Below are 15939 nucleotides of genomic sequence, written 5' to 3' on the forward strand. Positions count from 1 at the left end.
CGATACTCTCCTCGGCGTGCTGGTGTTCTGGCACGTCGACGCACTCTTCGAAGATGTTGTCGGGAATCGAAGCCGACGAGCGAGCCATAGTTCTTCGAGCTCGTCGGTCCCAAATGGTCTTCTTCGAGCGGAATGAGGCACACGCCGAACAGTCTTTGGCCTCGTGCTCCGGTGAAAGGCACAGGTTGCACATCTCATGTAGGTCGGTGTGGGGAAACTTCGACCCACATTGAGGACACTTTTTGAATGGCGTCCTTTCCATGAGCCAGAAAGTGAGGCCTAGGTAGGCCCGAAGGCCTTCTTCGACCACCGGAATCGAAGACTTCGAAGATGGTAGAGAATCGCGTTGTGGATCGCGATCAAAACAATACAGTCGAACTGGGTGAGGATTGCGCGCCAAAGGAAATTCGGTTCCAAACCGGAGCGCAGGAAACACATCCGAGCCCGATGGAGGAAAAAAACAATCTGGGGATGGAGCCGATAACCATGCGCAATGTGGTCCTAAGGAGGAGTCACCTATCTCGTGACTTCCAAATAACTTTTCAGGACAAGAGCAAACTGCAAACATCCGGGCCCAACACTAGGTGGCAATCTATGCACAGTGTGCAATCTGCAGCTCATATGCCTCGAACACTAGGTTTCTTGTCGCCGTGGTCTCTCGCAGGATAATAGTCCAAGCAACCATTTTTAGTCACCTTGACTATTGTAATTCGCTATTTTTGGGTGTGTCTGCTGCAGTTCAAGAAATGAGAGGATACAAAATGTTCCAGCTAAACTTGTCCTGGCCTGACTCTTCATCAACAGCGGCACAGGATGCTTTCAATAGACTACCAGTAAAAATCAGGATCACCCTCTGCCATGTTTATGAAGCCTACTACTGGATGGGCCCGACTTACCCTAATAATGTCACCTGTTATGTTCCTGGTTGTCCCCTACAATCATCTGATGCCTTTCTTCTTCAGGTACCTAGATTTCACAGCTACTGGCAATGCACTCATCTTTACGCAACCTGCAGAATCTGTTGCAGTTTAGGAAAGCATTAAAGACTTGGCTATAGGCCAAATAAGTCATATCTAGATCCTCTTATCTAACTTTCTTGTAGAGTTAGGACACCTGTATTGGAGTAACGCACTTAATAAAACTGGTAAAATCGCAAAACAAAAGATGATTTTTTACTTCACCTGTTGCTGTCCTTGTTGATTCTGTGGATTGTTTTGCTGGTTGGCAGAGTTGTTGGCAGCTGCAGCAGCCGCCGCTTGCTGTTGAAAGAGATTGGCTGGGTAAACACCCCACGGTGTAACGCCATAGTACTGATGAGGTACAACTGCTGGACCTTGGGGAATAAAATTAAAAGAGTACTTCAGATGCGTGCAAGTAATCTTTTCAAAAGGAGCTAACCTGCAGGGAACGGTAGTGAACAAGTTATACCAATAAAACACTCCCTCAGAGTGAAAAGGTTTCTCTGGCTTCTAATTTTCTACTTCCCTAATGGGAACTATCCCAAATATGACCAAAACAGCTACACATCCAGCAACAGCTTGCAGGATACTGAGCCAACAATCTTAAGCAACTGGCACAGCCTACAGACCGCACTGCTCCAACATCAATATCTTACAACTACAGATCAATGAATAAGAGTGCCGTCCAACCTACAGAAAGACCAGTAAACATTAATCAAAACACTTAATGCAAGTCAAATTTGTCTCTATGCTGAAAACCTCAGGACCAAATGTAAGATGCCCCTTGACAGCCAAGAGGGCAAGGAAAGGCAACAGAAATAGAAGTGGCCGACTATACCAATAAAATGACATTTAATTAAATGAAAACTGACAATGGTAATTGAACGTGTACTCGTAGTCTGAAGACTCTTCATAGCAACTTAAAACTACTCTTCCCTATATATTTTGTACAAGTCCAGCAATACTGAAGGTCCGCATGGATCACTGCAAGGGAGAGGGAGAGGGAGAGGGAGAGGGAGAGGGAGAGGGAGAGGGAGAGGGAGAGGGAGAGGGAGAGGGAGAGGGAGAGGGAGAGGGAGAGGGAGAGGGAGAGGGAGAGGGAGAGGGAGAGGGAGAGGGAGAGGGAGAGAGAGAGAGAGAGAGCATGAATAAAGAAAAGCTGCATATATCATCACAGTGAGAGATAAAGAGAAACCAGTAGCACATCATACATCCCTCAATAGTGAACACATCCATACACAATGGTACAGGGCACAGTGACAGTACAGAACAATAATTTTTGTTTGTGTTGGCTACCCTAGGCTATGAAACCAGATTCAGTTCTGGATAAATAAGCCTCCTCCACATAATGTGGCATGTCACATCATCGACCTGCTACCCCACCCTGGTAAGATATCTCCATTTTGTAGGAGTGTTCTTAGACAAAGTATGATAGCTGGATAAAGCAGGGATCCAGATATTAAAAATACGTAAGGATAAACCAATGAGAATTCCCTTCATTGGCGGGTACCCTAGGTATACATAAAATCGTAATCTAAATTTTAAATGCAAAAAAAGGGGAAGTTTATGGGTACAATGACCTATGCATCCAATTTATGGCAGATATGATTCTGCCCATAAAGATGGAGGTCGGGCTCGCCTTGATAGCATCTTACCAGGGTGGGGTAGGAAGCAGTAATGAAGCATGCCACATTACAGAGTGAAGCTTCTCTTTCCTGAACTGGATCTACTTTCATAGCCTAGGGCAGCCTACTCGGAAAAAAAATGATTGTTCTGTATGGTCACTGTGTCCCATACCCTTATGTTTGGAAAAATAACTGCGTACCTGTAATCCTAGTTGTCAATCAGGGAAATCTCCACTGAAATCATCAGCACTGAATAGTTCCACCTAGAGCAGAATCCAGTAGCACTTTTATAAATAAACATGCACTTCTGTAGAAAAGCCATCCCCCCTTCACCAATGTACATTTTGTTTTTTAAATGAAAATTTGACGGCTGTATTGACCAACTTCCTTTTCCAAGTACTCTCCCAAGCCTTTTTTTTTTTTTTTTTTAATAAGAGGAAAGTGAAAGATGATTTAAAAAAAGTACGGTATAAATGGGCTGCAGCCTAAAGAGGCTGGAAAAACTGCATTGCTCCTTTAAGGAAGCACATACTAACAGCATCCCTTAATGCATGGTCAGTGACTGTTCCACCAATTGTTTCGTTCGAGACTTTGGATTCTGCTAATTTTGTATTCATTTTTCTTTACCTGGGGAGGAAGGAGGGCTACTTATGACTTTAATCAAGATTCCCCTGAAGAAGAACTAGGTTTATAGGTAAGCAACGTTTCCTTCTCTTTCAAGGGGAGCCGGCAGTGTACTTTCCCCTGCCTGATTCATGCAGGCTGGGTGTTTTCTAGTGGTGGCTATCCCACTGCCCCTCCACCCCTCACTGCCCCCCCCCCACCCGAGACAACAGGAGTGGGGGTGAGCCCACCACACCTGGAGACTTTTTAACCGGTTGCTTGCCCTCTAAGGTGGCACACTTTGCAAGGAGCTAGCCCCCCTGGCTACCAGTGACAGCCTTTCTCCTTTTTCTCGTCTTCGGTGCATTTTCCCCATGTTTGGGCACAGATGTCCAGTTCTTCTCCCAACTTGTCCGTAAATGGTGTAAAAGGACTAGCTTCCCTGGTCCTGAAGAGGGGTTCACTGGTCCTGGGGTCAACTGTACGCAGAATCCTTAGCCCATTAGGGCATCAGGAAGCTTGACCTTCCAGTTGTCCATGGAGCAGCTGATGTCCAGATCTAAGTTCCAACAAAATACACTTTCTCTCCCATGTGCAAGAGCTTCTGAATAGGGCTGGAAGGTTCTAGAAGTCAGACAGCCCTGGCAAATCCTAGGGTGCCATATCATTTCTTTAGCCCTGTGCTGATCCTCCAGCACAGCATGCTGGGGCAGTTCAAGATGGTACTATCCAGACCATACTATCCAGAAGTCACTTGTCGCATCTTTGGGGGCCACAGGTCTGATATCACTGCCATCTTCCCCATGCTCATATTACTGCCAGGGGCCTTTCCCACCACAATTTCATAGAGGAGCCCCATCCTGTGTTGGCTCCAGAGTTCCGGGCTTCCCCCTTTGGTAAGTGGGCCTGGACTGTCCTAAACCTGGTGCAGTGTGAGCTAATTAATGGATGAAGATTTTCTTCCCCGATGCCCTCATCCTCAGGAGCTGAGAGAAGCACTGCAAATTGCCACATTTGTGTGGGGGGGGGGGGCGGGGGGGGGGGGCCTTGTTCCTTCAGCTGGAGAGCAATGTAATTAACTTGGGCCAGCATGGTGACCAAAGGCCTGGGATCGGATCTTGAGCTGAACTAGAGAAATATGAAAATTCTGGACAACCCATACAATGAGTGTGTGTATGTATATGTGTGTATATATACATATATATACACATATATATATATACATACATACATATATATACACATATATATACATATATATATACATATATATATACATATATATACATATATCTACATATCTACATATATATACATATATATATATATATACACACACACACACTGTATGTATATATATATATATATCTACTTGAGACTTGAATATTTTGAATGGGTGCACACTTTTCACCCCAGTTTGATATCTACCTGGACTTTGTGGGCAAAAAACAGACTCAGAACAGTAAATCAAAGTCTCTTTACCTAGGAGTACCCACTAATATTATAAAGCCTATCTCAGGTCAACATCTAACCTAGCAGAGTCCCCTCTGAGTTAGGGTACCTGTGTGCAGGTAACGGGCTGCGCAGACTGGTAGTCTCACACGCACAGCTCTCCCATGTGTGCACACATGTAATCAGCCAAGTGCCCCTTACCCTTGCTATGCCTCTTGAAAGGCAAACACTGGCAATAAACATGTATAGTCTATTTACTGCATGATTCTCGTGGGTGAGACACTGGTAGTAAGGCTCACCCACAGTAAGAAGTCCAAAACCAGGCAAGTAGAAAGCAAAAAAAAAAAAAAAAAAGGGCAGATTAAATGGGAAGAACCCATTTCCCTACACCTATTAATAAATTAGAAAGGAAAACACTTTTATTTTTAAATCACACAGCTTCTTAGGAGACGAAGGTCTCTTAACTGGTGAAAATACCCTTTTAATGCCTTTTAAGAAATCTTTTAGAGGGACCCAGTGGAAAGAGTTTTTGAAAGACATGTTCGCTATAATAGCAGCACAATATACCTATAAAGTGGAGGACTGCAAGACTGATCTGGACAAATACGGGAGGCAAGGAAGTACTGCTTTTTCCTAACATATTGTAGGATCAATGTTTTTTTCTCAAATAGTTCAGTTGCAAAATCTCTTCAACTTGTTTGTAGATTTATATAGCGCGGCTCATCACCCGTGACTGTCCATGAGCACAGGGGGATTTAGTGATATGCCCATAATCACAGGATGTTGCGCTGAGACTCGAACCAGATACCCTAGCTCCAGAGTCAGCAGCTCTGGCCGCTGAACTACATACTCTTCCACTTAACAGTAGGAAGCTCTAGTAGACTGATGCGTGTCTTTTTTTTTTTTAAAGTATCCATACAGTGCTGAGGAAGAGTCTGATGTTCGTATTAAATGAGTTCAAGAGTCATGCCGCCAAGTTATGTGTCAGTAATGCAGGTGAAAATTATGCTTTACTGGTTTTTTCGAAGTAACTAGCTCAAACTAAATTTCCCATTAACCATGTTGACCACAGCAACCACCAATCCTGGTCACCACTGCTGCTGCTGCTACTACTACTACTAGAATGGCATTCCTTAATACCAAATTCTCTATTCCTTTTGGTACAGCTTCAGAGAAAAGTGTCTTTCCACCCACATTAAATAGGGTGTTTTGCATAGTTTGCCTTATTTGTGCTACCTTTTTTTAACCCTTTCTTGTAATACAGGTTCCTCATTTTGCATACTGCGGGTTCTCCAATGTAGCAGTGCAGCTCCTTGTTTCCAGACGGGCATTATGCAGCCTGCAGTTCAGTCTACCAGCACCAGAGGGTGTGTTTCCACAGCAGTACTTCACTACCTCAATAGAAGAGTAGTAGCACAAACATCTTTAGCTAAATTTTTCTATACAGTTTGTGGTCCTCTTCCAACCCATATTCGCAGAAAGAATTCACAAAGTGTTGCTGCTAAAGTCTGGTTAAATTGGCCCCAATAGTCTTCAACCCTGCAAGTAGAGCTCTGGTTTACACCTGGCAAGGGGGAACTGTATGTAGAGGTATGAGGAGTTGATTACTCTCATGAGCTCACTAAAACTTTTGATTCAATAGTGAACAGAGCAGTGCCCATTACCTCCCTGCCCCTGGCAAGTAACTTCTCTTGCTGGTGGCTTGCCCCTGGAGTAAAGTGCTACATGTCGCTCTAGTCAACTAAGACTTTCAGGGTGTGAGAAGTCCTTTGGCACCGACTGTGTCTAAGGCAAAATCTAAGTCCAAGGCAGAAAGGGGGGAGGGGGTTCATCAGGGCACTGCTTAAAGGGTGAATGATGCCTTTCTGAATGTCCACATGGCAAGTTCTGTACTCTCTGATCCGATGGCTGTTGGGGGCTAAGAGCCCATTTTTGATGAGGACCAAGGGGACAGGCGAGGGCGTAGATCAGTCCGGCCTATAAGATAATGACCTCTAGACCCAGCCATCCAATGCTCCCGTCAACTCCTCCCAAACGCTCCAGGTTGGAGGACCTGGCTGACCCCTCTGGGGGCTCAGATATGCCTGAGCAGGGATATTTATAGCACCATAGGTCCATTGAGTGGGTTCACTTGGCCAAGGCAACCAATAAGTGGCACATAGGACAAGGATGTTAGGGGCTGCCTTTGAGCACAGTGCACTCACATCCCTTGAGAGGAAGCTGGCACACAACTCACAATAATTGAAATAATGACCAGCTGTATCTCCCAATTCATCAAAGTCCCAAAAAGGGTTTTGACAGGTCCTGGGCCTATAAGGATATTGATGGATATATGCAGGGCTTTTGACTAAGATCTTTAACGTGACAGAGAATTTCAGGGGTCTCCAGTAGCATGGTTCAGCAGAACATTTTGTTGTAGTAGGCAAAAAGAGTGCTTTGTTTTCTTGGAAACACCAACTGCGCCATATTTATGGAGTGGCAGTGTTCGCTCCTCAAAGACTGACACCAATTTGGGGGAAATGGCCCCATTTTGAAACCAGCCCTGTGGCAGAGGGCGGCCTTTTTGGGGATCCGTTCCTAAAGGACCTTATTACATTTGCCACTGCTTTGCTTCCCCGAGTATAAGCCTCCAGGAAGATGGTGATTGGGCAAAACATTTTCCGTGCTGGCATGGGGAGGTGGTCACACCTGGAGATTGCTCTTGCAAGGCTCCCAGAGGTGAGCCGTTTAGAGACTATTCCAACCCCAGTTCCAGGATCAAGCCAGTCCTGGGGAGTTCCACTTAAGAGGGGGCAAAAGCAGAGCAAGACAAGCTTTCAAAAGATAGACCTAAATCCCCTGGAGGTGTTTCAGGTAATGATTATCCCTTCTTCCCGATTAAGAGTTGGGAAAATGGGGAGGAGTTTCTACCCACATGGGGCCAGTTGACCAGAGATTGGTTGATACTGCAGACTGTCAACAGATTGAGTTTTGACTTTTACAGTTTCCAGACACAGGAAACATACCTACAACCTCAGATTTTTACAGGAACAAAAGGATTTAATAGACGCACTTATCAAAGCTGTTGACCAAAAGGGTCATAGTAGAGTCCTACCTGTATCCTGGTATCTTCTACAGCAACTTGTTCTTGGTCTGGAAAAAAAAGACAAGGGCCTTTGCCTGGTTATCAACTTGGAGTTCAAAGGATGGCTGATTTACTGTGGTTTAAAAACGGAGGACATTCATCGCTCGAGACATTCAAGAGGGCGACAGAATGGTCAGACTGAACCTGAAAGATGCTTACTTGACGGGCGCCATGTTTCCTCCTTATTTATGTTTTCTTCAGTTTTCCTAAAAGGAGCAGGTTTGTGTTCAAAGTCCTGATATTCAGTCTCTGGTCAGCCCTTTGGTGGTTCTCCAAGCTCCTCAGGCCAGTGATCGTGGGACCTTGGGATCATTGACTATGGGACAACATCCTCTTGATGGACCAGTCCAAGGATCAGCGACTGTCAAATCGGCAGGTGATGTTGGACCTTCTCCAAGACCTGAATTTTGTGTTCAATGAGAAGTCAGACTTCACTCCCATTCAGACCATCACCTTTTTGGGCTTTGTGATTCAGTCAAGTTAAGCAACCCTTCACTTCATCTCCCAAGAAGCAAGACTGCATGCATTTCAAGGGAATTGAGGAGAGCGCTCTTCACAGATGGAACTTCACTCAACTGTTCAGATTAGTTCATCTGCTACCTGCTTCCATTCAGGTGATTTTCCTGGACCCCCTTGATTATCGGGCCTTGCAGAGAAAGGGCATTATGTACGTAGGCACTTTGGTACTCAGATTTGACAGTCCCAAGACATATTAGGACCATATTGAGGCTTGGCATGGGATGGTCATTTTTGAATGGCCCCGGAGGTGGATACAAAATTATATTTGATTTATGGTTTTCTAGAGTGCGCAAATGCCCAAAGGTGTCTTAGCGCCAAGCATAATTCAATGTTAAACCCTGAGCAGAAAGAAAGCAGCACAAGAACTATAAAGAAAATGAGAACAACCAGGTTATCAACTGCTTCCGATAAATGAGAAAATTAGCCTGACTTTTAAGGTGCAACGGCATTCTGTACTACATGTCACAAGTGGAGTAGATGAAACTACGACTACCCCAAGTTGATCTCTTACCTCTGGGTGTGATCACTGAGCATGAAAAAGCGGACCACAAACATCTTTTCGGAGTGTCATCTAAATTTACATTTACGGTACGCTGGTCCTGAATCAAGCAACGCTTTATGAGACAGGCATAAGGACTTAAAGGCAATTCAGGAGGCCTGGTTAGGATGCACGATGTAGAGATGTGTCTACAGACAGTCAATGCTCAGAGGTATGAGTTGCCCTTTCACAGCAACTGCTTCAACCTCCTGGTGTGATCCCTCCGCAGTGAAGAGTCTTATGAAGAATCAAATATGCTATCTCCAGGTGAGAATGCATATCATCTCAGTGGTAAGTTATATCAACCGACTGAGTGGCACCAAATAACTGATGTTGACTGAGTGGGCGAAGGACTTCTGGCATTTTTGCCTAAGCAGAGATATCAGTGGTTGCAGAGCACCTTCTGGGTTTGTCCAATGTAGTATCAAACTGGAATTCCAGGTTTCTGGAGGATCCCGGGGGACTGGAAATTGGGCCAGTATCATCACACTGTGACAGATGGAGTCCTTTTGATAAAGACCTTTTTGTCTCCCGCATAACCAGTCAGATGTAGAAGTATTTCAATTGGAGTCTGGATACAGGGGTTTTAGCAAAACATGCCTTTCTCCTGGATTAGGATGGGACGTGCAACTAAATGTTCCCTCCGTTTGCTATGACTGCACAAACATCAGCCCATGTATTAAAACAGGAGGCCCTTTTGGAGAGCCGAACTTTACTTTCTGACTCTGATAGGACTTACCTCAGATTTTCTAATCCTGCTTCCCAACGATCCCACAAATGGCTAAGTGTGAGTACCATTGGGATGGCAACTTGGTTCTTAATTTGCTCAAGTCTTGACCTTATAACAATACTATTTCAAGGAAGGATTTATCAGTCATATTAGCAATGTTGCTTTGACTAGTGTTCTGTTAAAGAGTCCAATGTGAGAGCCCTGAATGTGTATGGTACGGTTTTATCTCATGGCGGTGTCCCTTTTACAATTGCAAAAAGAACAAAGACCAGTTTCAGATTAGTATTCTATTCAGCTTTTCCAGATGCTCCCAAGTGGTGTGTGGTTGCATGTTTGAAAGCATATTAAGCAAAAACAGCAAATATCTGTCATGCAGGTGTGCTGCAGATGGTTGCCCTATGTAAACTCTGAGCATTTTGGTCTACCACAACTGCCAAATTTTGGAGTATGGCAGCGGCAGGGATTAACTCAAGATACAGTGCACACTTAGCCAAAGGGGCAATGGATTCTAGGGTCTATGCATTAGGAGGTATGCTGCAAGATATCAATGTGGCAAGCAGGTCATCAGTCCAATGCCGGTGGGAAATGAGGCTCCTCTAGTGGTGAACTAGCATAATCCTCACCTCCAGTCCCCATATAGAATATAAATTATCCAAGATATTGTGAAGAAAAGTTACAATTCCATTAAGGACATGCAGGCAATGATTATTTCCTCCCGCAACATTTGTATTGGGTACTCTGCTCTCCCTTTTAGTATTGTACGGTATACGTATTCTCTTTTCAAATTTTCATATTTCCTAAATTGATAATGGTGTTTAGTTATTACCACTGTCGTAGTATTGACTATCATGCGGTTGTCTTATGTCATTGTTCCATTAGCTTGGGTTCAGATATACGTTCTCTTCCTTAGGTTTGGATGCCAAGCAGAAGTGATTTTCCAGTTCAGCGGCTGTTGGTTATGGATGCATGAAGTAGGGAGAATATGGAATTAAGGAAGGTCCTTGTAGTAGCAGCGGTGCCCAAAACTGGTGGTTGCTATAGACTGCATGGTTTATGGGAAATGTAGAACAAGTTACTTATCTTCAGTAACAATATATCTGTAAGAGACATATTTGCTATAGATTCCTTACCTTAAAATTACCCCCAGGCATCAGATAGGATGCGGAGAATTTTTCGTTAGCAGTACCCATGAGCATCGGTAGGGGGCGTCGGTCAACTCCGCTTTAGTCGTCGGTGCAGTGATCGCCGGGATGACGTCACGTTATCTAATTATGCGCCGCCCCTGCTGCAGTTCTTTACATGACATTCCAAGCCAGAAGCGGAGAGCCAAGCAAGACACTGACCACTGGTGCACAAAACTAGGGCCCTGAAAGGGAGTCCCTTACTCTAGAAGTCAGTTTGCAGAACGGAGAGGACGGGTGGGGCAGTAAGGAATCTATAACTAATATAGGTCTCTTACAGATATATCGTTACTGAAGGTAAGTAACTTGTTCACCACAGAGACTATTATGTATCGATTTCATATCTTAGAATAGATACCCCAGCAATACCAACCCCAACCCCGGAGGTGGGTCTGCGAACTAAGTTCACACCAGAAAGTTCTGGAGAACTGAACGGCTAAAGAAGCCGTCTCTCCAGACTGGACTATCCAACCAATAATGTTTAGTGAACGTGTGCAGTGATGCCCACGTGGCTGCCTGGCATATATCACGGAGGGGGACTCCACAACCCAAAGCAGTAATGGCTGCCATCGCCCTGGTGGAATGGGAGCACAGTCCTGCCGTATGTTCTTTTTTTGCCAAGGAGTAGCAGATCTTAATGCAAAGGATGACCCATCGAAGGGTTGGTCTGTTTTTGCACAGCACTAACCTTTCTTGGCGCCCACATAGCCAACAAAGAGTTGATCGTCCACCCAGAATTGCTTTGTGCGATCAAAATAAAACTATAATGCACGTTTTGGATCCAGACGGTGGAGTCTCTACTCCTCCTTGGAAGGATGCGGGAAGAAGGTGGGCAAAGTGATGGTCTCTTATGTGGAAAGAGGTAGCCACTTTAGGAAGAAAAGAAGGTCGAGTTTGAAGGACAACCTTGTCCGGATAAACAGCAAGGAAAGGAGACTTGGAAGAAAGGGCCTGAAGTTCACTCATCCTGCGAGTAGAGATGATGGCAACCAGAAAAGCAGTGTTTAAGGTCAAGAGTCTGAGAGGACAATTATGTAGTGGGTCGAAAGGAGCACACATAAGGTAAGTTAAGACCAGATTCAAATCCCACTGGGGCATTACGAAAGAAATAGGAGGAAAGAGGTGAGTAATGCCCTTATGAAATCTATTTACAATAGGGGACTTGAAAAGCAAAGGCTGATCAGGAAGGCGAAGAAAGGCCGAAAGATAGCCTTTAACAGTGCCCAGAGCAGAGCCCTGCTGGGCTAAAGAATGGATATAGAGAAGAACCTCAGAAAGAGGGGCAGTAAGGGGCTCCACAGCCTTTGCTGTGCACCATGCCACAAATTTGTTTAATCTACAAGGTATTAACCGTTTTAGTGGAGGGATGCCTGGCTGCCAAGATGACATTCCAGACTTTGGGAGGAAGGTCAAAAACTGTCAACTTTCACCACTGAATGTTCATGCAAGAAGGTGGAGACTGGACAGGTTTGGGTGGAGGACCGTCCCCTGTGGCTGCGACAGAATATCCTCCCGAAAAGACAGTCTGATTGGAGGATCGATGGCAATGTTCAAGAGGTCGGGATACCAGACTCTTCGTGCCCAATCTCGAGCCTCAAGAATGACATGGGTTCGGTCGCTCTTGATCTTCAGCACTATGGGCAGAAGTGGTACAGGCGGAAAGGTGTATAGACAACCGCAATTCCACTGAAGTCAAAAAGCGTCACTGAGCGAGTGCCGCCTTGGAAATTCCAAAGCGCAGAACTGCTGACATGGTTAGATCTGTCCGCCACCAAAGAGAACGCCCAAAGGCTCTCCCCACAGCTGAAAGAGAACTTGCACCACCTCCGAGTGAAGACGCCATTTGTGATCCATCATGTACCGGTGGCTGAGTTTGTCCGCCCTGGCGTTCAAGGAACCTGCCAGATGTTGAACCACCAGGGACATGTCCCGATGTTCCAGCCATGTCCAGAAGCAAAGAGCCTCTTGACAGAGGGTCCACGACCCCACCCCTCCCTGTTTGTTTCAGTACCACATGGCGGTGGTGTTGTCCGTGAACACATGCACTACTCTTCCTTTGACAGAAGGAAGGAATGCTTTCAGTGCAAGACTAATCGCCTGGAGCTCCAGAAGGTTGATGTGGAGTCCGGACTCCGCCAGAGACCAGAGGCCTCTGATCTCCACCTCTCCCATGTAGTCGCCCAATCCCAGAAGAGAAGCATCTGTTCCTACTGTGAAGTCTGATTGGGGAATGGAGAGGGATCTGCCGTTGTCACAATCCTGGCCCTCCAAGATCTAGACGACATCGGAAAGTTTCCCCTGCGCCCAATGGAACTTTAGGTCCCATTGCAGAGCTTGCATATGCCAACTGGCATGGTCCACCAGCAGGATGCAGGAGGCCATGAGGCCCAGCAGCCTTAAGGTCCATGTCACCGAAACCCGGGATAGAGGCTGAAACATCGGTATCATAGCCCGAATATCCCAGACTCACTGCTTGGGAGGATAAGCATAAAACTGCGCTGTATCCAGAACTGCTCCGATGAAAAGGAGCTTCTTAGTGAGAATCAGGTGTGACTTTGGCACGTTGATAGTGAACCCCAGCCAAAGCAGGAGGTCTGCAGTAGTCTGAAGGTAGAAGACGATAGCTTGGGGCGAGCCCACCTTCAACAGCCGGTCATCGAGATAGGGGAAGACTGGAACCCCTGATCTGCGCAGATGAGGTGCGACCACCACCATCACTTTCACTGAACACCCAAGGGGAACTGGGAAGGTCAAAAGGGAGAAAGGTGTACAGAAAATGCTTGTGGCCTACCGTGAACTGTAGGTAACACCTGCGGGCTGGCAGGACAGGAATGTGGAAGTAAGCGTCCTGAAAGTCCAAAGCTACCTCTCTGGTCTCCATGGTCGAGGGCAGACAGGACCTGAGCTAATGTCAACACTCTGAACTGCTCCTTTCGGAGGAAGCGGTTGACGTCCCTGAGATCCAAGATAGGATGCAGGCCGTGGCCCTTCTTGGGCACCAGGAAGTATTGAGAGTAACAACCACAACCTACTTCTGGGACAGGGACTCGCTCAATAGCTCCCTTGGCCCAGAGAGCCGTAACTTCCCGATAGAGAAGGGCTGAGTGATTCTCTGACATGCGATGGAGTCTTGGTGGCATGGAGGGAGGGGTAGTCTTGAAGGGGAGGGAGTAGCCCTTTCGGACTATCTGAAAAACCTACCTGTTTGACGTGTCGTGCTAGTAGGGGAGGTGATGGGGGATCCTGCCGCCCACTGGCAACTGGTGGCCCTGAAAGGTCGGACTAAGAAGTCTTAGAGGCTGCTACAGAGGGGGAACTGGTTGACTGGCCCGCCCGCTGGACCACAGAACCACAGCGGTGGGTCCCACGTCCCCGGCCGCGCAGAGGCTGGGTAGCTTGCGCCAGCCTGTGGCCCTGGGTGGAACGTGGTGGGGCACCCTTTTGTAGCCATGAAAGGGGCGAAAGGCAGACCGCACAGGACAAGAGGTGGCAGCGAGGCCCAAGGATCTTGCTGTAGCTCTAGAATCCTTGAGCGCTCGAGCATACTGTCCGCCTTCTCGCCAAACTGGCGACTGCCATCAAAAGACATATCCAAAAGAGTCGATTGGACATCCCCAGAAAAGCCTGTGGGTCTCAGCCTTAGGGCTACTGACGTAGAAAACGTTCCACTCAGCGAGTCGGCGGTGTCCAGCCCACAGCAGTTGGGGTACTTTGCTGCATCTCTCCCTACCCGTGACAGCACAGGGGTGTAAGACCCGGGCCTCCTCCGGACACTGTCGCAGCGCAATCGTATCACACACAGAGTGGGTGTAACGGCCCAAAGTGACATACGGTGTTCACTGATCGCAGTCCTAAGCTGGCAGAAGAAATCATCCCAAGATGGTCCAGCTTCTTGGATTCCCTATCTGGGGGAGCACAAGGGAAGGTGCCTATGGATGTTGAGGCTTGTAATACCAAGCGCTCAGGGGTAGGGTGTTGGGAAAGGAAAGTTGGGTCGCCCGGGGCCAGGCGGTGGCATCGGGCAATAATCCTATTCACAGGAGCCCCTGTGCTGGGCTTGGACCAAGAGCCCAGAAGGATGTCTGTGATGGCCCCATTGAAAGGCAGCAGGGGCTCCGAAGATGCTGCTGCCAGCTGAAGCACCTTAGTCAGGAGATTAGTCCTGATTGCCACCGTAGGAAGCTCAAGACCTCAGCCGCCCTATGCAACACCACACTGTAGGATGCTCCCTCCTCCGTGGCCACGGTAGTGGGAGAAAGCATGCAACGGTCTGGGGAGGTATCCAGACCACTGGCCTCACCCAACTCGCAGGGGTGGCGTCTAAGTAGATATCGCAACATCATCGCAGCGCCGGAAGCAGAGTCGACCGACGCCACCTACCGACCCGCAGGGATACTGCTAAGAAAAAATTCTCCGGATCCAGTCTGAAGCCTGGGGTAATTCTAAGGTAAGGAATCTATAACTAATAATCTCTTTCAGATATTTGGGCTAATCATGGTTATTGTTGGATAGAGTTTTCTTTTAATACTTGAGCTTTGGATGCGCTGTACTTGGAATAAAAAAAACATAATATTCACCTTCATGTTCTCATAGAACTGAAAGATAGCGTTACTTACCCATTAAGCATGTTCTTGGCATGTAGAGCTGTAAATTCACATGCTGTGCATAGCTCGACATCTAGTGTTGGGTCCGGATGTTTGCACTTTGTTTTTCTTCGAAGAAGTCTTTCTAGTCTCGAGGTAGGTGACTCCTCCTTTCGATGATAGTGCACATGGGAATCGGCTCCGTTGTTAGATTGTTTGCTGCAGAGGGTGAGAATGTAGAAGTAGTAAAGAATAGAGATGTTCATGCGTATGTATGTAAATTAAATAGAAAACTGCAGCAGCGACAGGTATCTGGGGAGGTGGGTGGGCGCATGTCAATCTACAGCTCTACATGCCAAGAACAGTTGCTTACTGGGAAAGTAACATTATCGGTTCAAGGCATGCAAGCTGTAGATCACATACTGTGCATATATTACATAGCAGTATTCTCCCAAAGCGGTGGCTAACCTGTAGCTGTTGGAACTGTCTGAAATAGTGTCTCAAGTACTGCTTGACACACATTGGATTGTTGTCTTGCTGACAAATCAATACAATAATGTTTTGTGAATATGTGCAGTGTAGACCATGTTGCAGCTTTGCAAATGTCAATAATAGGAATGTTTCC

The 15939-nt window shown here is 46.5% G+C and overlaps 1 protein-coding gene across 12 annotated transcripts in view; it reads right to left on the bottom strand.

Annotated features, from left to right (window-relative positions):
• PUM1 (pumilio RNA binding family member 1) overlaps positions 1 to 15939 on the bottom strand; it is a 993892-nt gene that overhangs the window by 477408 nt on the left and 500545 nt on the right. For all 12 annotated transcript variants that reach the window (XM_078681891.1, XM_078681883.1, XM_078681895.1 and 9 more), the window contains one exon: positions 1182 to 1333. In XM_078681891.1, coding sequence (XP_078538017.1) covers positions 1182 to 1333 — 152 coding nt within the window. The remainder of the gene's footprint in view (positions 1 to 1181; positions 1334 to 15939) is intronic.

The sequence above is a fragment of the Lissotriton helveticus genome, chromosome 3_1 (genome assembly GCF_964261635.1).
Source record: "Lissotriton helveticus chromosome 3_1, aLisHel1.1, whole genome shotgun sequence".
Lineage (NCBI taxonomy): Eukaryota > Metazoa > Chordata > Amphibia > Caudata > Salamandridae > Lissotriton > Lissotriton helveticus.